Genomic DNA, 24,133 nt, shown 5'->3' with positions numbered 1-24,133 from the left:
GATCAACTAGCCTTCAGACAAACTATTTTGACACAACCCCCAACTTGCTGTGACCTTCAAAGGGTGTAGAATCCCAATACCCAAACTACCTCGACCACCTGTGAGTTCATTGTCTTCCGAAGTGCGAATCCGGCCAAATTTTCGTGGGCATCAAGAGGACCCTACAGAAGCAGGAAATCCATGTCCAGAGTCCGCTCACCAGAGTCCAGGACAGAGGGATCAAGGAGCGTCTAACCAGAGTGGTTTGTTTGTTCTTTGGCGCTGAGAAAAAAGGCATCAAAACCACAAAGCCGCTAAATCGATGGAAATCCATTGCTGCCGAGTACTTCCCTCTCGAGTGCTGATGCAGGAGCCCACCAGACGTCTTCTCTTTTGCCACCATGACCAAGGATCAGGAACAAGGCAAAGATACTGTGTGGCTTGGAGTATATTATCCTTTTGCCATTTGGGGTGCTTCCTACCTTTGTGAGTGCTATTTAACCCTACTCTGAATTGACCTCATCTCACTTGCACTGGCCTTTCAGCTTGTGCTTCTTGTAGTTGACTCAACTTGAGCTGCTGCGGTTTCTTTTTGAACACAGACTATTTAAGAACATTTTTCAAAGAAGAGCATGAGAACATTGACTTTGTCCATTGGCTTTGGCAGTGCTTGTTCTCTTACAGGTTTTAAAAGTTGAATACTTTAATGCTCGAATAAAAGACTGCCTGCATCCCTTTGGGAGAATCTAACTGTTTTTTATAGCATATCAGTCTGTTCTGATCGAACCTTAACCTTTCCCTCCTTAACTCAATACTGCAAAGATGATACGAATTAAGTGTTGTACTGACCTCAACTGACGTCACCTCTGGGGCCTGGAACATGTTTAACATATGAATGAATTACTCGCCTGCTTTATTGTACACATTTAGAATTGAATCATAACTTGGGATTAATGTTACAGCTAAATACTGCTTTTTAAAGAATGCTTTAAATTTCGTTGTGTATAAATAAATAATTTATTATATAACTAAGCATGTAAGTGTTTACTTGGATGTCTGTATGTACTGAACTCATTGTACAGCACATATTACCCCTCTTAAGGTAAGCCTGGCTGCTCAGTCACACTACCAACTTGTGTAGCAAAGGCCTACATTAAAAGTTTGGTTACCTAATACCAAGTGATAAGTCTTGTGATGTCCCACACCAGTTGGGCTGCACTAATTCTTACCCAACAGTCTCCCTTCTCCAGTCATTCTATTTCTCCACCTCATCAGCTTCAACCCTTAGGATGTACAGAGTCGGATGGTTCCGGTCGAGCTTGCTCATCAGCTCCTTGAAAAGTACATTTTCAGGCAGCTATGCTTTCAGGAATTCCAGTTCCAACTCCCTTAGATGCAGGGCACCCCAGTCTGAGATGCTGGAGGCAATGATGGAGTATATAGGGGTATAGTGCAGGTGTGAACACGTTGTTCGTCGTCTTACTCCGTCACAAGCTCCTAGCTATCTTGGTACTTCATGATTACAGCAAGCAATCAATCTGTACTTCGCTTCCGTGCTTTGCTGAGCTCTCGTAAGTCATCGGCCACCAGAGAGCTCTCAAAGACAGACACCATCGTTAATAGCTACTTGCTTGTGCCAAAAGGTGGAGATCGTGATGTAGCTTTTGAGATTGCCTGCATCCTTCTTTCAATGGCACACCTCTGCTGCCAGATGTTAGATTGTAGACCTTGCCGAGCGAGTACCTTTCCGTGGGACAGGTTATTTTTCTGTGTTTGTTCTCGGTGGAGGGGCTCTCAGACCGCTTTCTGAATATTTAAGAGCTTGGGATTTCACCCCAAGTTACCATTTGTAATCCAGAAACTGACCCTTTGCTCGCTGCACTTAAAGAGGCACAGCTTCACCTCACTGATGAGGCCAAAAAAGGCTGAAACACGTGCCTGGGGTTACTGTTGGTACTCTTGTTGAGCAGAGAATTGCCTAAAGTGTTGGTGTTGAACAGCCCAAGTGGGTGGGACCACATTGATGGGCATTTTTCCTGTGAAAACTACAGGAGCTAAAACATGGTTGCAGATAATCCCAAGTGGGCACCTTCCCATAGACCAGGTCATTTTGCTGCATTTGTTCTCGGTAGAGGTGTTTCCAGGCCCCTTTGCAAATATATTCCTGGACCCTATTTTTTCGGTGCAGGCTGATTAAACACCACCAAACGTTACATGGATTTTCTGTATACTGCCCGACTCTCGCAGGCGTAAACTCTCGCGGAGAGCAGGGTGGTAAAAAGGTGCAGGATAACATGCAATAACACACAAGGGCCAGTCAACAGTACAAATGTCGACAATTTAGAGCTTTAACAGCAAAGAAAATGCAGTTTGTTCCAGGCAACTTGTGAAGGATCATCTCTTTAGAACACGGACTCATACAGAAGCCTAAAATGCAATGGTTTTCATTGGGTTTTTAAACAGTGGGAAAATCCAATGCTGATCTACTGTGCTAAGTCACTATTAAAGGCACTGTGGTTACAGTAACGCATCAAACCGGGGTTAGGAGTAAAGTCAACAGGTTGCAGCTGGGCATAGCTTGACCCCAATGCTTTCCCTATGGAACAATAACGTTCAATGCAACAGAGAAGTGAAAAGCTTCTGGAAGAAGTGAAAAGGAGCTGTCAAAGTTGTAGTCCAGCTGTGAAGGTGGTAGCCAAGAAGGAAGACCTAAGGGACTGGACAATGCTGCTGCAGTCAACACGGAAGAAAAAGAGGGAATCAGTGCATACACTCCAGTAGCCAAGACAGCAGACTGAGTGGACCAAGCCATTCAGATGGTGGCCCTGTAGCTTGGGGGCAAGCAACTCCTATTCAATGGATCCTTGATGTAGGTAACTCCGCTGCTTGCGTGTGGAGTGAGGCCTGAAGTGTGTAGTGACTAGTGGTATTTCACACTCTGACTGCAGAGTTCAGGGTCACAGCCTTCGTCTCCTTTGGGTAAGTGTCTCTTCCAGCTGTTTCAAGATAAGTACCATCGAATGGCATAGATTATTCACATATAGTTCTTAGGAGATGGATGCACACCCAAGGACCAATCCGATAAACTCAACATGCAAACATTTGGCAGCTACCCAATCGAAAGCATTCGCTTCATTCAAACCTTACCAGGCTTCTTCCCCAGAAAACCCTCAGGATGTGGATTCAGAATTTAATCCCATGCAGGCATTTATACATACAGTGATGTCTGCTCACAGCTGCACAGAGTTCCCAAGCTGGAGCCTCAAGAAGGCTATGACTTTATACTGCACACACTTGTTTCCGTGCTTACCAGAAAACTACAGCGTCATTGTGGAGTCCCACTGGACATATAAACTCAAATGGCCATGTTAATGGGGGACGTGAAAGGAACAAGCCTTTGTTTCCTAATCACATAACGGGAGTGTTAACATCGATTTCTAGCATCCGGCCTTGTGGACAGATTTTAGGAGTCTACCCTAGTTCTACTGAACATGCAACTCTGAGAGGTTAGCCAAAACCTAATCAAGGTAAACATGGAGGAGTCAAGCATATTCTCAGGAGAGTGGAGTCAATGATCCTCACTGAGTCCCCACAATGCAATACCTGTCCAAATTGAATTATTCTATGCCTTCCACACACACTGAAATATGAAAATGGCAGACATACTCGCACAACACCCAATAATAAACATACATTCACCATTGGTTCATAAATGCATTCAAATGATTTATTCAACAAGAAGTAAACTAAATGTGTAAATGATACACCCACGTCACAAAGTAAAGTCCAGTCCCTAAGAAGAATGGGGCCTTGTGCCCAAAAGATCACAATAGCCACAATGCTTCTGCCTAGAATGTAATCTCTGAAGTTAAGTCCTAATTTACTTGTGTTGGTGATAGTTCAAAGTAGATATTCAACAATGGTACGAAGGTAAGCAATTGTGTTCTTATGTTTCAAAAAATACTTTGCAGGTTTAACGACCAAAAGGCACCGGAATAGAAGATTAGGGGATGACGGGACTTGTTCCCAATGTAATCTATAGAAGACAGGAGGGGGGCATTGCAGTTGCAGAAGCCGCCCTAGTACAGGATCACTGGATGCTGAAATTTAACGGGAAGGTGTCTAGTACCACAAGCTTGTGACTATCAAAGTCCTGAGTCCAACTGCAGAATGGCAATGGTTGTAGTTGGGTAGACCACGAGAGAGCAGATCAGTCCACTGGGTGGCCCAGGGATACTTCTGAAGCCTCAAGATGGCTGGATACTCAAGAAGACACTAAGACTAGTTGGTCCCACTAGTCCAAGGGCTGAAGCACTGGTCCGATCTTCAGGGATCAGGTAGTCCAACAAGGCTTACAGAGGGACAGATGCAGGAAGGGATGCCAGGTCTCTGCAGGAGTCTTCTTAAGATCTTCGGTCCGCTGTTCTTCTATGAGCGATTCTTGGCTCCAACACTGATCCAATCAGGGCAAACTACTGGGTTTACTAAGTCCCCACACCTAGACTCTCTGGTACCAGGAATAGGACTAGACAGTCCCACCCCCTTCCTGGGCCACACACAAAGGTATCATTAGCCCGCGAAAGCAGCAGCTTTCCCGGGCAACTGCATGACCTTTTAAAGGGATGTCCTTACCTGGCAGGATGAAGCCCAAACACCAATATTGATAAAGAAGAAACAGAAAGCTTGTGTCCTGGCCATTTTAAGGCACTAGCCATGTTTAGTAGCCATATGCTCTAAAGCGAATCCGCACACCAAAAAGAATGTAAAAAAGTAATATTATATCTGTTGCCACCAGATTGCCTTTAGGCACATATAAAAGTAACCAAACATGCAAAGTGTAAAAAGCTAGGGTGATGCAAAAGTATGCCTATTGCACTGCATTGTAAGATGTGTGCAATGTTAAAAAGCTGCAAAAAGGTAAACAGTTTCCCAGTACTGACAGTCGGAAGGACTGCTAAGTGTCCCGATAACAAATGAGCCAAAGGCCAGGGGAGTGGGGCTGAAGGTTTTACTTCCCTTCAAAAAGTCAGACCAGGTTCCAACACAAAGGACATTTATTGGTGGTCCATAGAAACTATGGAGGGAAAGTTGTAGAAAAAGAAATCGCCCCTAGCAGGTAGCGTCAGCCAATCAAAGTAATACATACAGCTGCCTCCAATCAGTGTGCTGCGTATAGAGCTCATCTCTTAAACCTGCAATGGGAAAAGTACTGCATAGCACTTTCTGGTCGTTTTAGGGACTGCCAGTGACACATGCAGAGTAACATCAAAAGTGAGACCCTGGATAGGGACGTTGAGGGAAAGGGGAAGAAAAAAAGGACAGAGAACCTGCAGAGAAAAGCAAAACATTTAGGTGACTCGCTGTTAGTCACAAATTAGTACTTAAAACTGCATTAAGCAGCAGGCAAATGCAAACTGTTCTGTTGCACCTTTAAAATCATCCTCTTCGCACAACCATGTGATGTCAAAGACCACCTGGGCATTGTTGACTGCTTCCGTACAACCTTAAGCAAAGTCCTTTGCCACCTTGATATGCCAAAGATCAAGGAAAGCAAGACCACAAACCAAACCTTTACACCGGGCCCAAAGATTTGGGAGCTTTTTAACTGCCAATGGGTCTTGACGGCCATTTCTATGAAGCCAACCCCACTCCTTTTGTTTGGCGTGTCTCTGAGCTTAATATCGGCTTTCTACCCACGACTAGTAAATCCCTTCAATGGTTTGCCCAACACTCCGACCAGTCCCACCATCACAAAACGCAGAAGAAATCACATGAGGCCACAAATGCAGGCTCTCGTCACATAGACTGCACCTCAGAGTGCCCAACCCGACAATCGAGATGCAGAAGAGACTTGGAAACGTCTTGCAGTTGAGAACCAGAGCTTTTACTGAACACGTTAGTATATGTCACCCCATGTTGTACTGCTAGCTGAATTCAGGGGCAGGTCCAACCGACACACAATGGCACCCTCCCACTCCACCCCACCCCGGGACATATCCACATCCAGCCTACTGCGCATTCTACACCGAAGCTACAACTATTTACACTCACAAAATACAACAGAGGCTATGACTACCGCCTTCGTTGGTGTAGCAACCAACCGTCATGGATGAGAGTCGCTCTGCGGCTACCCGGCCAGCCCCGCATATGCTGACAGGACACCTCCCATCACGCCGAAACCAAGATGCTATCATTACCTAGAGAACTGCTACTTGCTCCCTTTCCTGCTATACAGCACACACCGACATTGGAAAATTACAGTGGTCTCCATAAACTAAAATGCATTCTGTAATGTACGTTCAGACCCTTCTGCCCCCACATTCCATTTATTAAACTTAGCCTTGATGCAAAGACCATCAGAACATACTCTGTCTGAAATGCATCCATTATATTTTAATTTTGGTCTTCCTTTTTCCCCAGAACTATTCTACTTTTACGAAATATTTTTCAACAATATACAAAGGCATTTCAGAGTTTCCAGGCCTGCTCGGTAGAAGTTTGATTAGTATACTGGGGCCAGGGTTCCAATAAAGCAAAATTCGATCAATTCGAAAGCTAGGCAAACAAAGAGGCAAAGTTCACATCGCTCTGGAGCACAGAAGCTGTCTGTGAGCTCTCGCTGCACTTGCTGGTAATAGAGTAGTGGATGGCCTGCGATCTCCCCCATTGCATGAGAGTGCCGTAACATTCTAAAATCGGCCATGTTCTGCTCCCAGGAACATGTCTGATCCAGACCTCCCAGAGCACATTCTTACCCAGGCTGCTGCAGCTCTCGCCATCGGCGTCCAGGAGCCAATCATCGTAGCAGGAGCACTTGACGCTGAATTTATGCTGCTCGCACCGTTGGCTGCACTTCAGGTGCTTGGCGCAGTAGCTCTGGATCTGGCAAGTCTTGTTATCCGCACCCAGCTCCATGCCCAGCGGGCAAGAGCAGACCATGCCTTCCCCGGGTGCCACCGAGCAGTTGTGACTGCAGCCGCCGCTGTTCAACAGGCACTGATCTGCAGAAAGACAAATCGGACACCCTAGTGTTAAAACCCTTTCGCATGTTCTGGACTATGGTTTTTCTTAATACGGATTTACTGGTTGCGCTGTAAGGGAAACCTCAATTTATGTAGCCGAGTCTTTGTTACCCACAAGGGGCCAGAAGCTGTGCAACAATCTGCCCAACAACACACAACCACAAAGTAGCAGCACTGCCAGTAACCCATATTGCAGAACACACGGAATGACGAGAGGGCTACGGACATTAGCAAAAGTGACTTTTGGAGATGCATAATGCAAGACATACATATGCTTACTGCAACAGTTACTGCAACAGTTGCAGCTTCCAGAATCCACCAAGAGCTGCAGGTTATGATTATGATTCGTACCGCATAGGCTGAAGATAGTTTACCAGGTTGACCATCCGGGTTTGGGTCAACGAGGCATGCACATTTTCTTTGAGCCAAATTGTAAGTGGCCGCCCCCATTCTGCAAATATCTGCGGCAACTGCATCACAAGCTGGGTAAGAACCGACCAATGGCACGGTTTCTTTCGCAACTGAGGTGGCTGGAGCGGTTTGGGAGTGCTTTCAAGCGAGAGATGTGGGGTTTTGATTAGCACAGCGGTGGCATAGAAAGAAACAGAAATAAAGGCTAGGGCAAAGGTTGTGACCCAGCCACTGCGTCGCTGAGCAGAGGGTTTGATGAGGCCAACACCACACAATCGCATACCTTGGAAGGTGACCAGTTACTAGAGGCCTGCTACTTACCGCAGAGCTCTCCCTCATCAGAGCCGTCCCCGCAGTCATCCGTGCCATCACACAGCTTCTCCGGGGGCAGGCAAAGGGAAGTGTTGTTGGCACAGGTGTGCGAAGGGGGCTTGCACACTCGCGTGTCGCAGTTCTCTTCATCAGAATTATCTTCACAGTCACTGTCGCCATCACAGATCCAGGCTTTACTAATGCATCGGGCTGCAGGGGCAAGAGGGGTAGAGAAGGAAGGGAGTAAGAAAACAAAATACACAGGGAAATAGGGCAGTGAATCGGTGGGAGGGAGAAGTGCAATAAAGGAAGAGGAAACCATTACAATAGTGGAAGCATTGGGGAAGGCAGGGGTTAATGAAGACAGTGAGCATGCAAAAAAGTGGAAGGAAAAAACATTTACAATATTTTGCAGGAACTCTATTATGTTATTTGTTAAACTGGAATACCATCATAAGCAGTAACTTAGAAGAACTAGAATCCTCAAAACCATGGAGGGCAGCATTGGACGCAAATGACTGATGCAAAAGCAGACCTAATCCATAACTGGATCACCAATACAATTAACAGCAGCTCCATGGAAAAACCCCTCATCCCATCACAAAAGAAAGCAGTGGCAAGATGGTTTATGCCCCACCTCAATATAATGAAAAAACACACTGGAAACTAGAACAAGGATGAAAAGCTCCCACTAACCCAAAAGAATAATCAAAAACAAATCCTAGCATACAAAAAGGAAACTCCAAGCCAAAACAAAATACTACGATGACCGGATCACACACAAAAGCCACCAACAACCAGAAAGAACTTTTCAACATCATAACAAGATGAGAAATCCCCCTGGATGCAACACCACACCAGTACCAAAAATTATTCACTGATCTCGCAAATAATGTTAAGAATAAAATCACTAACATATGATGGAACATACAAAGTAGACAATCCACCAGACCATGCACCATCCCCTATCTATCCTGGAACCGGAGGTTTCACTGGTGAAAAGCAACAAATCAGGCTCCCCAATGGACACCCGTCCACCCGACCTCTATAAATCAATCCTTACACAAGGCACACCATCGGAATGCTACCTAAACCTCTTCAACCTCAACAAGGAGAGTACCACGAGTATTCAAATCTGCGTACATCAAACCACTCCTCAAAGATACAACGAGCAACGTGGAAGAACTCTCAAACTACATACCGGTCTCAAACATCCCCTATACAGCAACACTATTAGAGACCGATGTCTATGAGCAATCACTGGAACACACAGAAAATAACCAAATACTGGACCAGGCACAAGTCTGATTCCCAGAGGTCTAACCTCTCGCCCTGGCTTTTCAACCAATACCTGGCAACTCTCGCCCACTGCATTGCCATTTTCTGCTCAAATTTCCAGTGCTACACTGATGACACAACTCATTTTCAGGCTGCCCTCTGCCACCTCCTCTCCCTCTCTCATCTCTCATTGCCTAACTGCCATTGAAGATTGGTGTGCCGCCAATGATCTTTGTCTGAATGCCAGCAAGACAGAGATCCTCCTCATCGGCACACCTTCACCATCCTTTCCCCTCACTCTCTGGCCGGCCTCCTTTGGCCCTCCTACCCCCACCTGCGAGGCTAAGAACCTTGGGGTCCTCTTTGACTCCACCCTTTCCTTCTCCGCCCACATCTCTGAGGTCTCTAAAAAGTCAAATTTCCGACTGCACCTCCTCAGAGGTACTCTGCCTTTCCTCTCCTTCCCCCAGAAGCTCATGGTATCTCAGGCTCTGGTTCTCTCTAGCTTGGACTATTATAACAGCCTCTTTCTAAATCTACCTGCCTCTACTCTCCGCCCTCTGCAACTAATCCAGAACAGGACTGCAAGACTTGTCCTTGGCCTCAAGCCCTGGGATCGTATCTCTCCAGCTCTGAAATCTCTCCATTGGCTCCCAGTGGATGCAAGGATTAAATTCAAAACCCTCTGCATTGTCCACAAGGCTTTCTGGGGCCTGGGTCCAAAATACCTTCAGCTATCCCTCTACAAATACCTCCCCTCTCGAGCTCTTCCCTCCTCTACCTCCAACTCACTCAGGGTCAGTCGTTTTTCTAAGAAACAACCTGGGGGTAGACCCCTGTCTTCGGCTGGGGCCTCCCTCTGGAACAGCCTCCCTGCCACTCTAAAACTTGAGGAGAACCATCTCCGGTTCCGGAAGCACCTCAAGACCTTTCTCTTTTCTTCTGCCTTCGCTCCCCCTCTCCCCTGCTGATCTGTTCTCTCTTGGCACCGTGCACCTGGCCACCCTCTGTCTTTTGGGCCCAGGTACCTGCTCATCCTGTCACCCTCCCGCACTGCCTCCGGGTCACCCCTTGCACTGGGGTCTGTATCTGTACCCATACAGCCCCCCCTTTTTCTTCCTGCACTTATCTGACCTACCCTGGCTGCTGCCTTAAACCTAGCACTTGCAAATTGCTGGCTGTATTACCACTGTTTGTTGCATTTATTATTTATTTATTGTTATTTATCTGTTTCTCCTCTGCTTTGCACTTTCCACCTCTCCCCCTTCCATGCACTTTTCCCCTCCCCCCTCTCCCATGCACTTGCGCGTTCTCAATGTCACTGGGCCTAGTAAGATCGCGGTTGTGTTCTCCCCTGTTCCCCTCCCTTGCCTTGTCGCGCTCTGAAACACTTGTGTACGAGCGCGATAGAAATAAAATATCAATCAATCAATTCAAACCTAAGAGAGGGACGGAGAAAGCACTTCTCTCTATATGTGATGACCTTAAGACCAACGCAGACTCCAACACCAACTCTGCACTGATACTACTTGACCTTTCCGCGTCAGCCACAAAACCCTCATTAAGAGGCTCAAAGAGGGATCACTGACACGGCACTACTCTGGATGAAATCTTTTCTGTCTAAAAGAACAATATGGCTAAAACCCTTCAAATAAGCACCACAGGACACCTGTGCAGTACAACAAGAATCCTCGCTATCCCCAATCCTCTTCAACATCTAGAGGACTCCACTAATCAAACCCAGCAAAATACACTGCTTCACTTGCTTCAACTATGCAGACAACCAAATTGACGACAAACAAGGAGAACAGAACGTTAATATACTGTCTCAAATGATTACCAATGGATGAACACCAATAACCTCAAAATCAACCCAGGCACCACGGAAATCATGATTACATACAACAGCCAAGTAAGAAACCAGTACATTCCATGGCCCTATATCCCATGGCACAGCACCCACACCATCCAAAGTTGTCAAAAACCTTGGAATTCTGAAGGACAAGTTAACCATAGAAACAAAAGTAAACGCGATAATCAAGAAATGCTTCTTCCAGCCACACACAACCAAAATGATTCTAGCATTCTTCTCCTTCACGCACAAAACGCTGGCCATCATTTCCCTCATGTCTAGAATAGACTAGGCCAACAGCCTATACCTTGGAATGCCGGACTATTCACTGAAGAAATTGCAACGTATACAGAATGCAGCAACCAGATTTCTCCTCAAACTCTCACAAAGGGACCACATCACTCCAGCGCTAAAAATGCTGCATTGGCTGCCAGTCAAAAGCAAATAACCTTCAAAACAATGTGCATAACACACACAGCAGTTAAAGGCCTAGGAGAAGAATTCATAGAGAAGAAAAACACTGTCTACCAACACTCCGATCCAGCAACAACATCAGTCTACAACCTAAACCATACACAAGAAAATAACTTGTTGGATCACCATACCCTTGCCTGACCATTAAACTTTGGAACTGCCTCCCTACAGAAATTTGAACCATAAAGGACCATCTGAAATTCAGAAAACTTCTAAAACTTGGCTCTTCAACTCAGAACTGGACAAAAACCAATGAACATCAAAAGGGTGAGTGTGTCAGACTAGAGTGAAGTGCAGGGAAGTAGAGGGGGGGTCAAAATGGGAGGGAGACGTGAAAGATGGAACCAGCTTAATTTGATTACAGATAGAGGGCCTTAGAAAAAAGGGGAGAGAGGGGCATCCCAAAATCGGAACAGATGAACCATGAGGCTTAGGAGTACCAAGGGAACAGGGAATAATCCCCCTCCCCATTTGGGGTTTGTGGGGCTTTGCGGGTTATGGCTGCTGCATACTGGGATTTGTGAGGGATTTGTGAGGGGGGAGAGGGATGTGGGCAGCAACTGGTATGAACACTGTGGGCAGAGAGGGTACCACCACTGAATAGTCCTGTTGACGACCCACACCTTGGCACACAATATAACAATATTGGAGTGGTCATTGTTGCACACCACAATGTATAACGGGGGAAGCAATATGTGATGCAGGGAGTGAAAACAGGGGGGCAAGAAAGGGTACCACCACTAACCAACAACCCTACTAAAATCCTCATCCTTCTGCACACACCTCTCAAACTCTGAACTAAACACAACCATACCTCTACAGCACTACAAACCGCACACACTTCACTACACCACCATCACAACCGCCACAACAGAACAAACCACACATTGCACACAGCACATGATTTCTACCTATGGTGTAAACGGAACTGAAGCTGCCAACAGCACATCACAGCTCTCTTGCCCCGCTCAGTCCCACTAACTTGCGCCCCATTAACATCTTGATTTACAGATCTACCAGAGCACCAAGGGACCACGCAGGCGGTGACAGTGTGCGGCATAAAAACCTTTAACATAACACGTACGTGGGGGATGCAGCACCTTTACTCTTTGCCAGTCCCAGAAGATAAATACATTACACTTCGGAACAATTCTCAGTAAAAACATCTGGGAAACTTAAAAGCACCATAGAGCAGGGCTCCACACTTAGCCAGAATTCAGGAATGGAAAATGGAGTCTTATTAACATGTCTAAATGTGAAATTACAAGTGTGGCACGCACACGTATAAAGCAAACTCAATGCTCAGGTCCACACCTTGAGCCAGGCCACGCAAGCAAGCACAGGTAGAAGAAAATAGGGCTGATGTACCATTTAAAGCAATTCAGATTCTCAGCATCCTCTCAAATGTAGATCATTGCAGCCAGAGTTTCAAGGAACAAGAGTGCCCTGCCAATGGCAGCAGTGGGATATCAACAGGGACCTTGCACGTCACTATGTGCGAGGCTTCTGGGCAATGGCTTGGGGTATGCAGATTTATGCTGCAGGAATCCCCATCAATGCTTGCAGAAGTGGGTATATATTCAGGTTAAGCATCGTCCTCAAAAGCTTGTCGTAAAGAAAGTCATGCAAGTCAGAGAGCAAGACTAGGTGCCCAATAGATATCAACCAGCTTTTGCAATGCCAACAGTTTTTGCTTTTGTGTAGGCATGGGAAAGGCATTTGCCAAGCGCAGCCATAGTGGTATTAACTGGCCATTGATGGTAGCAGCTACAAAATGGTGTGAATACCTGGGCATCTAAAAGCAGTGCCCATCAAATGCCGAATACTTACACAGAAGCCAAAACTGTTGGCTTTGGCAATGTTTTTAAGGACACACACTTACATATAAATCAATTGGTTGAAGGCAGTCTTGGTTAAGACATTTTATTACACTAGCACTGTGTTTACAGTTCCAATTAAGTCATGAACTCTCAGAAGACCGCTTTGAAAAACACTGGCAGGCACTTGGAGCACAAGGTTTATGCCAAGGCTCGATAAAAGTAGCTCAAGAGATCCCAGCAGGATGTGTTTTGGGCGGGAACGGCCACAGGAATTAGCATGGATATGGGCGGTCAACGGGAGGATAATTAACCAGACACCACCTACACGCTTTCTGTCCCTCATATGCCATTCCTCCCCAGCTGTACTCCAATGGAACAGTTTTGGCGTGTAGGTGGCGCTTTAGTGTCACCTAATAGCCAAAACTGAAAAATAGGGAAACAAGCCTGCGCACATGGGGTGAGAATCAAGGCTAAAAGCACATACAGAGAGGAGACACCCCTCAGAATATATTTCACTTGGTAATAGTTCTCAAACATTAATTTCAAAATGGATTCTGTATGGCTAACAAGGTTTACCCAGAGCCTAGGTTTACTGAGTACTTAATTAACATTCATATGATATAGACACCCATTAACCCCTTGGGGGTCCCTCCATGACTCCTTAAATGGGGTTTGGGGGAGCAAGCCAACGGTGCAGATCCGAGAGTGGAGAATTGCGCTATTTAGCGAGGCACATGTAGTGATAAAAAGGGGGACATGGGAATGGATTGAATTACTCTTCTAGTTTATTAAAGCAAAGGCCTACACTGGGGTGAACAAATCTACCCTGGTGTTTGCTGCCATTCATAGAGGGTAAAGGAGCTCGTGTGGTAACCCCTTTCTGTCCAGTATGCCATGTAGAGGCTAGCAGGTCGTCTAACAACCTTTTCTTTGCATCTGTACTGTGGGGCGGGGTGTAGTGGTCCCTCCCTTGCCTAGGTGAAGAAGTGTGCACATGTGATGCCACCAGCCCAGAGCAAAAACACCAAGGCTACAAACCAGTCCTTAATCCCAACTGAACCTGCAAAGAAGGAGCCCGATACAATGAACCAGTGACCCCCCCCCCTATCTCAGCGAGAACTTATACAAGAGGGAAATCAAGCAGGAAGACGGGGGAGTTTGGACTGTGAATGACCCGACACAGAATCTTTCCAGACGATATCGTAGGAATTATGGATTTCATGGATTAAGTATGGACTTTACAGGAATAGGTTTATCAACTCTTGTGTTGGTCAAACCTCAGAACACACCAATCAATTGGGATCTGTAGTTTCAGGTGTTGCCTTTCCCTTTCAGAGCAGAAATCTACCTAGTACCAAAGTGAAGTATTAGTCACAGTTGTCCATTGCATCCTGGCCGAGTTCCATGCTGTTGACCTTTCAGTGTGTTTACAAACGAACCATGTGGCAGAACGGTGTGCATGGTCTTCCCCGCCGGCACCTTGCATCCCCGGCAAAGACCAAGTGACAGTGTGTGTCGCAGCATCCCTCCCGGCACAGAGCAGCCCTGGCGGGGACGAAGCACCAGTGTGCACTGCAGAATCCCTGCCGGCCCTGGGTGGGATGTTACCGACAGAGGAATAGATGGCTCCGGATTGTTGCGTCCCCAGTGGTGGAAAGCCAAACGCCACTAGCTTCTCGCTTCCCCAGTTGGGACGGGGCTGACGAGGTGGCAATGGACAGGGCTCTCAGTGGGGTCAGGCCATGTGTCGCCAAGGAACGTCGCTCCTCTCATAAAGAAGCCAACGGCACCAGCCCCACCCCTGTAATACAAAACAGCCTTTTCCGCCACCCAACCTCTTACAGAGCAGAAAGGTTCCAGAGGTCCCTCAGAGGGTGAAACACACCAAGAACAGGCATGATGCTGCCCTCTCGACAGTGAGCGTTTTGGGGAGGGACTTTGGGTGAACCAGGAACAGAACTAGCACTTGGCCTGAGGTGCTCCTCCCGTTTCCGCATAGCACTTCCCTCTTGCCCCTCCCCCAGCACTCGTCCACTCCTCTGCTCCTCTTCCATCCCACAACTGTAAATAGATCACTGTTTTTTTGTTTCTTGCCACTGCTATCGCCCCTGTTCCCATTCCCTTTAGCTATGTGGTGCTTTGAAACAATTCTGTTGTATAAAGCACCTTACAAATAACAAATACAATAATGAATGCCTGCCTTCCGATTGGTTGGGAGTGACCCCAGTCACCGGCTACTAGAGATCAAGGGTGTGGTATCGGTGGAGATATATTAAGACAAATTGTGCATCAAGATTACTATAGTCTAGTCCAAGGGCTTATGTAGAGTCACAAGATGAAGATGCGCGTGCAGACACCACCACACTGTCACCATGAAATGGAAAGAGAACGTACCAGAGTCCTTGCAGCCAAACTTGAAATTGGGGTCGCAGATGTTTGTCACACCCTCACAGTTCTTCTCATCACTGGAGTCCATGCAGTCTGTGTCTCCATCACAGCGCCAACGCATGGGAATGCACAGCCCATCTAGGCGGCACTGGAACTCATCCGTGTGGCATCCGCCTGGTGGCCGTGTGGCTACAACAAAACAAAAAAAACATTCAATTCACGGACCGCGTTCCACCCACTCTTCATGAGAAGCCACAAAAGATGCCCGAGAAGGTCCCTATGTAGCAAGACTTCAATAGCACCAGATGAGGTTTGCCACAATGGATTACACAGGGCACAGCGGATTACATAGAGTGTACATTTCTTAAAATTCCTTGCTAACAAAGGTTGGTCTCATCCAAAACACCCTCTAATTTCAACAATTCTGATCATTTTCAAAAATAATTCTTTGACTCTGGATTGCTTTGCGCAGAACCTTCTGGTTGGAAATACTACAGATTTTGCATCCAGTGTTGACAGTTTAAGGTCTACTACTTAATTAAGAACATTGGCGTGTCGGCACTGTTAGGGGGATTTTCGCACAGCCCTATGGTGAGGGATGTGCAACCATCTAACTTACTGGTTAACCAACAAGCTCAACCAAAAGGACACCCAAACCTCTCCAAAAGTAGCAGCAATGGCAGAGCAATCAGGCTTAACTTCAGGAATAGCCCAGTTCAGTTAATTCACACAGTTCACCAAAGAACACACCCAACACTTGTAGGCTGAAAAATATACACTTTATTAAAGTCACACATGTAAACTAACAATCAAAATAAGTACCCGAGTTACAGAACACATGTATATCGTGTATGTAAAAAAATAAAAATAAAAAAATAGGGTTCAATTACGACCCACACTACACTACTAACATGTGAAACCACCATCTGGTGATGAGCATTGCACATAGGCTAAATTGTTTGGTGGGGCGGGGAAGAGAACCCTATACAGTAGAAAACTGCATTCACAGTCATTATCAGAACCTAAGACCACAAAAACAATCCGAATATTTCTAACCAATGAGCACAGGAGTTTGCAACCTTGGGCTCTTCAGATTTTTTTTTGTCACTCCCCACCACCCCAGAGGCCCTCGTCTCTCTAGGCTGGACTACTGCAACAGCCTCTTTCTAAATCTGCCTACCTCTACTCTTCCCCTTTGCAAATACTCCGGAACAGGACTGCGAGACTTGTCCTTGGCCTCAAGCCCAGGGAATCTTATCTCTCCAGACCTGAAATCTCTCCATTGGCTCAAAGGATGAAGTTCGAGACCCTCTGCATCGTCCACAATGCTTTCTAGGGCCAGGGACCACACTACATCCAACTCTCTCTTCTTAAGCATCTTCCTTCTCGAGGGTCAGAAATCTGTCCTCGGCTGAGGTCTCTGTGTCTCTGCTAACTACTTACCTGGCCACCCACTGAACCTCACGGGCACCAGCCTCCTGCACGACCAGTAGCCCCTTGCACTGCCTCCAGACCTTGCACCCACTTAGACTGTAGGGTGACAGATACAATCCCTAGCTGCACTTACTTGAGCCACCCCTTGGCAGCACTTAACGCATTCTCACCATTGCACTCCCCCTCATTCCTCCTGGCACTTCTCTTCATTCCCCCCCTCGCACTTGCATGATCTGAATGACACAAGGCCTAGTAAAATAGTTTGTTTTGTCCTCGCTATGTCCACCCTTTCTTGCCCTGTTGTGCCTAGAAACACTTGTGTATAGGCGTGTTATAATTAACTTATATCAGGAACAAATAATAAAAATGAGCTAAAAAGGGTTCAATGGGCATCTACAGAAATCCCTCTGACCACCAGAAATAGCTCAGTGATCCAAAAATGAAATTAAGGAAAAAGGAAAAGTTAAGAGTTCCTACAAAATGCCCCTTAAATTCCCAAGAATAGAACCCCCCTCCCGTCCCCATTGTGGGTGCATTTCCTTGCTGGCTATACCCTCATGTTCCCCTGGGCTTAACGGTGGGCCCTGCTGGGTCCGGCTGTGCTCCGGTCACAGTCATCAATGCTGCTAGGTGTTTTGCCTTGTGGGTGGTCTTCCCTAGATGTCGTCTTCAGTGGCCCTTCCTGGTTTGTGACCTTGCATAGTCATGGGTTTGAGAAACACCCACATTCCCAAACTATCGCTATCTAGATCTAAACCCAACACTCCCACCACTGGCTGCTCTGAATTTGGCTAAGGAATGTCAGGTGCACAGGTGACAGAGTGATGCGATATGGCTATCCATTTATGGATAGTCACATCACATCTGCCCAGCAACAGACTTTCAGGTGCCAGAGAGGTGGATTGGGACCAGACGGGGATTTGCCTCACAAAATGATCTACCTCTCTTGTCTTCTGGATTTGACTTCTCAAGTTTCCCAACCGCCTTCCAGGCATACAACAATTACCTTCTCTCATGGAACTCTTCACTGGTTTCGCCAGGGTCGCAGGTTTGTTCTTAATCCTTCACTTCTTTTGTCGACTTAACTTCATGGCCCCTTACTGCTGGTGGTGGTGGTCTGGGTGCAAGGTTCAGACCAGACAATCCGCCTGTTACAGTTCGCGCAACCACCACAGTTACTCGTACTTCCCATGCAATCGTGTCTCCGCAGTAGGCTAGTGTTGACGACATAGTTCTAGGACTGCCGAGTCCACCCACCACAGGTCACGCCTACGTGTTAGTCACTCCAAGCCGATGGACAAGATGCTTTCCTGGAATCCTTCGGTTCCTTCTCGTCACTTCACACTGCTGCCTCGACAAAGCCTTCCGAACACCCAGTTTCCAACTCGCAGGCTTTTGTCGGCATCCTAGCTCACAGACTTCTCCGTCCATATGTGGCTCCCCTTGTCCTTTAATTATTTTTAAGTAGCTGGGACTGCCCCAGCGTAGTGTCAGTTGGATTGACAACAGGTGGTCGAACACTTCATGCTTGACAGTAGCGTTCTTGGGTTTTCTTTGTCCCAGTACCCATCAAAGTGAGACTGACACATTCCAGTACCACACAGTCTCAGAATTTACCTTAGGTAAGGAAGGGGTAGGTGTTTTCACCCTGTGGGGTTGGGTGATAAAGGGGCCGTTCCTCAGATGTATAGCCTTGTCTCCAGGAGGGAAATCCCTCCCCCATGAGATTCCCCCACATGTTACCACTGCCTAAGGGGACTATCGGTTAGTGGCATCACCTCTCTAGCCTCATGGAAATGGGCTCCCCTCTGAGAGAAATGAAGCCATTTGAAGGATCATTACAGCACACGGGAAACAAAAGATTGTCTTTACTGGGCTGCAGGCACAAGGCGGGGCATTGATAGCAGGCATACAAGCTAGACCCACCCACCACTTGCATGGTACCCGGGGGGGCCTGGGGAGCACCCTTCGATGCAAGGGGGGAGGAGGGACACAAAGGAAGGAAGGGGAGGGTTGAATAGGGTGAGGGCTGATAGAAGGGGGAGAGACTTGGGCACAGGGTGGCAGGAAAATGTACAACAGGCCCACGGTGGGGGGGGTTGTAGGGGGTGAAGAGTGGGAGAGAGAAAATGATGGAAAGAACAAAAAGAGAAATAAAGAGGAAGACCAAAGGAGAGAGAAATAAGGGGGTGAGACAGATGGAGAGGGAGAGCGATAGAAAGACAAATAGAGAAAGACAGAATGAGATAGAAGAGAAGAGATCAGGTTGGGGAGGTAAAGCGTACAAGGGGAGAAGGTGGGCAGACTGGGAGAAGTGTATCTGCTAAGGGCCTCTGCAGCTTCTCTGCCCCCACCCACGCGTCAACACACCACTGCAACCAAAAGGAAACACGATTATAAGGCTGCTGCTCCCCCCTCCTCCAGAGCCTGCCCACAGGGTCGATGGAGGAAGGGGGTGGGGGATCACAGGGTGTAGGAGGACATGCAGGGACAAGTACTCCCTCCACAGCTGTCACTTCCCCCTTCCAGAGCCTTCTGGGCTGTTCCCATGGTTAAAGGAAGCTTGGTACAGGTGGGTGGCCGGGACAACACAGGTGGGCAAACATAGGCACGGTCTGGGGAGGAAATTGTTCCCAAGTAGTAAATTGAAGGGCCAGCCTCCCAGGCTGCGGATTTTACAGTGGAAGGGGAGGCAGGTGGGCACACATAGCTAAAGACAGGTCCTCTCCCCACAGCTGTGCGTCGCCACCTACTGCACCCATGATTGACGCAATGGTTACCAGAGGCCAAGGAGGAAGGTGACAGGAAGGGGGTGGGGCAACCCAGGAGGGCAAACAAGCACGAACTGGGGAATAGAGGGTTTTGATAAAAGGAAGGAGATGTACAGCTCCCCCTCTCCACCCAGGTTGTAGTAAAAGCTTGCAGCTGTGCCTTGGCTGGGATTTTTCAGTGGTGAGATGGGCCAGGCCTTGGATTCCCTGTGTCTGGGGCAGGAGAAGTGCTTATACAGTGCAGCCACATACAGTGCATATGTAAAATACATTTGGGAAATGAAAAATCATGAAATATATTGAAAATGCAACAAGTGACATACTAGAAACACAGGTAAAGGCTGTCAGGGGGTCCACCCTTGGAGACTGCCATTTCCACAATATGAAGTAAATAGGTTGATGCCTAAAAAAAGGCAATGGTGCACTTCCGGTATAAATACTGATTACGATTGTAGGCAACATTGCTTAAAGTATAAAAAGGCAATCCAACAAAGGTACTATTCTTGAAGAATTCAGGCATCCCAAAACAGTAACTGGTGTTGATGTTATTACTCTTGTTCAAAGGAGGTTTGTGTGGCATTTCGGTGCTGGACTGCCCTTGTGGGAGTGACAAAGACTGATATGCAAATAGATATTTCTCCTTCGTGAAAAGTACAGTGAGCAAAAAGCAATCGCTGCAGACTCTCAAAGTGGGAAAAAAACCACAGAACAGGTTATCATGCCATGTTCTTTCTAGAGAGGAGGGCGTGCTACCTTTTTTGCTTTTTACTAACTCCAAATTGTTTACCATGTTTCAGGGATTAACCACTCTGAATCGAATAATTGTCCTCAGTCACAAGTGCCTTGCAATGAATTGTCAAGCTTTTTTTATGGTTAAAATGTCCAAGCTGCAAAACGCCATACCAGCTCGACCTAGAATATCAGAAGGAACACCAGGCAAGACTGTGCAGAAAATCTTTACAGTTTAAAATCTTTTGATTTTGTATCCAGCACAGATATACTACGAGTGTAGGGATTAAAAGAAACTGGTTCTTTCCCAGATCCCTTTCCTCCTAGGTCTATAAAAGACTAAATAGGTTTGCATTCTGAAGACTTACCAATTCTTGTGAATGCATTGTGTACAAGGAAAAGTACCTTGAGATCCATCTTTATTGAAAAAGACACACCTGAACCCAGCTGGGCCAGCCGAATTCAGACCTCGCTCCAACTTCCAATTCCTTAGAAAAATACTAGAAGGGGAGGCGACATGTCAATCATCTACCTTCATTGAAAAGGGTGCTTTCTGGGCTGGCTCTCCATCTGGCTTTTGGCCATTGCATAGTACTGAGGCGACAGTACTCCTCATGCAGGAGAAATTACTAGAACTCTGACCGGAAGCCCACCAGCATGGAAGCATTCGACACTCTCAATCACAGTATTCTAGTTCAGCGTTTTTGAATAGTGGTGAACATGACCTGCACTGCCCTGAATCCTTTTTCAAATGATCCAACCCAGACGGAGCTGGGGAATTTAATTTCATCCATTAGCCCCTTCACATGCAGTCTACGCCAGGGCCTAGCCCTGTTCCTCCCTCCCATTCTCCAACATATATAAGCACCCCTTGGTGCAGGTTACAGAGAAGTGTGGCCCATAAGTTCAGTTGTATGCAGATGATACACATTTTGGTAGACCTCCTTAGGGGAGTAAATGGGGATAAATGAGTGAAAGATTGTCTGGGTGCAATGAAGCACTTGATCCAAGACAGCTGCCTGCGTCTCAATGGAGGTAAGAGACCGACTCCTCTAAGTGTGCTCTATATGAACACCCCCACTTCCATTCTGCTGGCCCTCTACTCTTGGGTCTCACCGGCAGCAGCCAAGAATCTTGGTGTCCTCTATAATAGCCAACGTTCCTTTGCACTACAAATTGACGTGGTTGTTAAAAGTGCACTCTTCCAGCTTTATAACATCAGCCAACACAATAAATCACTAGATAAGGGGCAGCTTAAAACCATAATTCAGGCAGTAGGCCTATCTGGATTATATCACTGCCTCCCAATGTATCTAAGTGTTTTAAAAAAAAAAAGCACAGCTAAAGATTCAAGCAGTACAAAATTGTACGTGCTGAGCGAGTAATATTTGGTCCTGGAAATCTGATCATATTCTGCATGGAACTAGGATGGTTATAGATTGAAGACCCGATTCTGGTCCTTACACAGCTCTGGGAAATTGTGAATGGGGTTTCACTAGAGTAGCTATCTTGTACGTGTCATCCATTTACTCTGACACACCCTATTACATCTAGTACTCTAGATGTAGGCAGATCTCACAGAACCTTTTATGGAAACAGACTCCTGTGTGTTGAAGCAGGTCGACTGTGGAATAAATTGGCAATCTGTATCAGAAAGGGCCACATTACAGATTCTTAAGATTCGATTGAACCAGCTAACTCATTGTATATACCCTAATCAATTACTTGGGATGGATCAGCTGGTTCATTATTCGGTTTTGTATTGGTTATTTATTGTTTCTATGAGTTTCCGCGTGATAGATTTGTATTCCTACTTTTACTACTGTTCCGTAGGGGAAGAGATTGGAGCCCATTCTTCATTCACATCTAGCCTTTCACTTTGCGGACACTGCCAGGGTTCGGCTAGCGACAGCGATGGCCAGATTCAGGGTGGATGAGACAAGCTCATGAATGCAGTGACACCTAATAGCCCATAACACATCCCCCGCCTCCCTTTTACACTGAATCACCTCTTGTATGGAAGTGGGGAGAAAGCCAATTCATTCATCTGGACTTGACATGCTAAAATTATATGATTAACAGCCTGTAGAGTGATAGGTGTTTATTTCATGCTAGTGCCCACATAACATCCAGTTTTTACAACTTTAGATACTGAATAATCTATTGGCAAACTACCACAAGCAACAGCAAATTCGTGGCTGGAAATACTGAGTCCTAATAATAAGGACCTGGATACTGCAATGTGCTAATTGCTATGCACAAGAGCCCCCACACATCACCTTGGTCAGGTTGGGTCCTCCTCCTGCTTACCCTGGTTGGTGCAGTTGGCATGAGTTTCATCGCTGTAGTCGCCGCAGTCATTGTCTCCATCACAGGTCCAGTGCTCAGGGATGCAGCGGCCGCTGTTGCACTTGAACTGGGTGCTAGAGCAGGAGTGGCTGCAGCCCGCCTCGTCGCTGTTGTCACCACAGTCATTATCTGGGGGCAGAAGAATCTCAGTTAGGTATCCGAAATAATGATGCACACAGACTAAGCCTCTGAAAACCTAAGGCTGCAGCCCCTACAGGTTTCAAAACAGCAAAACTGGTTTGCTCCCAAGTTTGTAACCAGGCATCCAGGCAGGAGAGGCAGATGCCTTCAATCTATGGATTTTCGGGGAAACTGGCAGCCAGCGTAAGGACAACGCAGGCAGAGACTGGGTGGGATAATTGGAAGGAACAACAGCGAGCTTATCAGCATTGTTGTTCGTGTAACTCGCCACCATTTTGCCTGCCTTTTATATTCACAGGTTCATGCTATTGGTTGGAAGTAGCAGGGTATATTCACTATATACAGGGGAAAGGAGGAGGAGGATGAAAATACCAAAGCAGACCTAGCCCACCCATGTGCATCACTGATAGGTAGCAGAAGCATATATGCAGTAGCTTAGCTGTGGGGGGGGGAAGGGAAACCAAATGATGGGTTACTGACAAACCCAACAAAGACAATACCGAAGCATGAATTGTGGAGGTTTCGCCATCAGTGGCAACTATGCAACCTGCCCACCTTAATCTTGCTGCCCACCAACCAAGTCGACGATCACCAAATGCCCAGGCAGGCAATAAATGATTTGTGGCAATGTGGGTGGGCAGTTAAGGATTATTGGGTTTCAGACAATGGGTCATTTACAGGTTGGTGAGGCAAGATCACAATTTTTAAAAGGGACTGTCCCATAGTTGGAGTTTTGTGTTTTTAAAGCACCGACGATATCCTTAGGCTATTTCATGATTTCCTCGTGACATCTTATACCTTTCCTAGGGGTTCAACACGATTAACCGGGCACAATTTTGGTAATTTATGAACAGCCAATGTCTTGCAGAGAAGGACATTCAGTATGGATATGTGAATAGGTCAAATATTTTGGGGGGTGTTAGATAAAGATATTCTGGGGCAACAAGGTCTTAATGGAACATTACATAAGGGGGTTTGTGGCAAATGTGTTCCTTATATTTTCAGAGAAATATGATCCTCCTATTTCAAGATTAGTGTTGTCCCTTCTCTACGTAGGGCTCGTGTAAAAGTATGCAGATATGCCGGATAGACAGACATCACGCAATTCATTTTGGCCGTAGGCAGGCTGATCCTTCCCCAGTTGTATCCCTTGGAATGGAATGACCTAGGAGC

General features: G+C 46.6%; 1 protein-coding gene across 2 annotated transcripts in view; it reads right to left on the bottom strand.

Moving 5' to 3' along the window:
• LRP1 (LDL receptor related protein 1) overlaps window positions 1-24,133 on the bottom strand; it is a 1,300,039-nt gene that overhangs the window by 684,829 nt on the left and 591,077 nt on the right. For both annotated transcript variants that reach the window (XM_069653565.1, XM_069653566.1), the window contains exons 20-23: window positions 22,781-22,948; window positions 15,543-15,725; window positions 7,734-7,934; window positions 6,735-6,980 (exon numbers count right to left, since the gene is read on the bottom strand). In XM_069653565.1, coding sequence (XP_069509666.1) covers window positions 6,735-6,980; window positions 7,734-7,934; window positions 15,543-15,725; window positions 22,781-22,948 — 798 coding nt within the window. The remainder of the gene's footprint in view (window positions 1-6,734; window positions 6,981-7,733; window positions 7,935-15,542; window positions 15,726-22,780; window positions 22,949-24,133) is intronic.

Source organism: Ambystoma mexicanum, chromosome 3q (genome assembly GCF_040938575.1).
Source record: "Ambystoma mexicanum isolate Mex_15411 chromosome 3q, UKY_AmexF1_1, whole genome shotgun sequence".
In the NCBI taxonomy this organism is placed as follows: domain Eukaryota; kingdom Metazoa; phylum Chordata; class Amphibia; order Caudata; family Ambystomatidae; genus Ambystoma; species Ambystoma mexicanum.
Note: the sequence above shows the minus strand (reverse complement) of the source record. Positions and strands in the feature narration are given on the sequence as shown.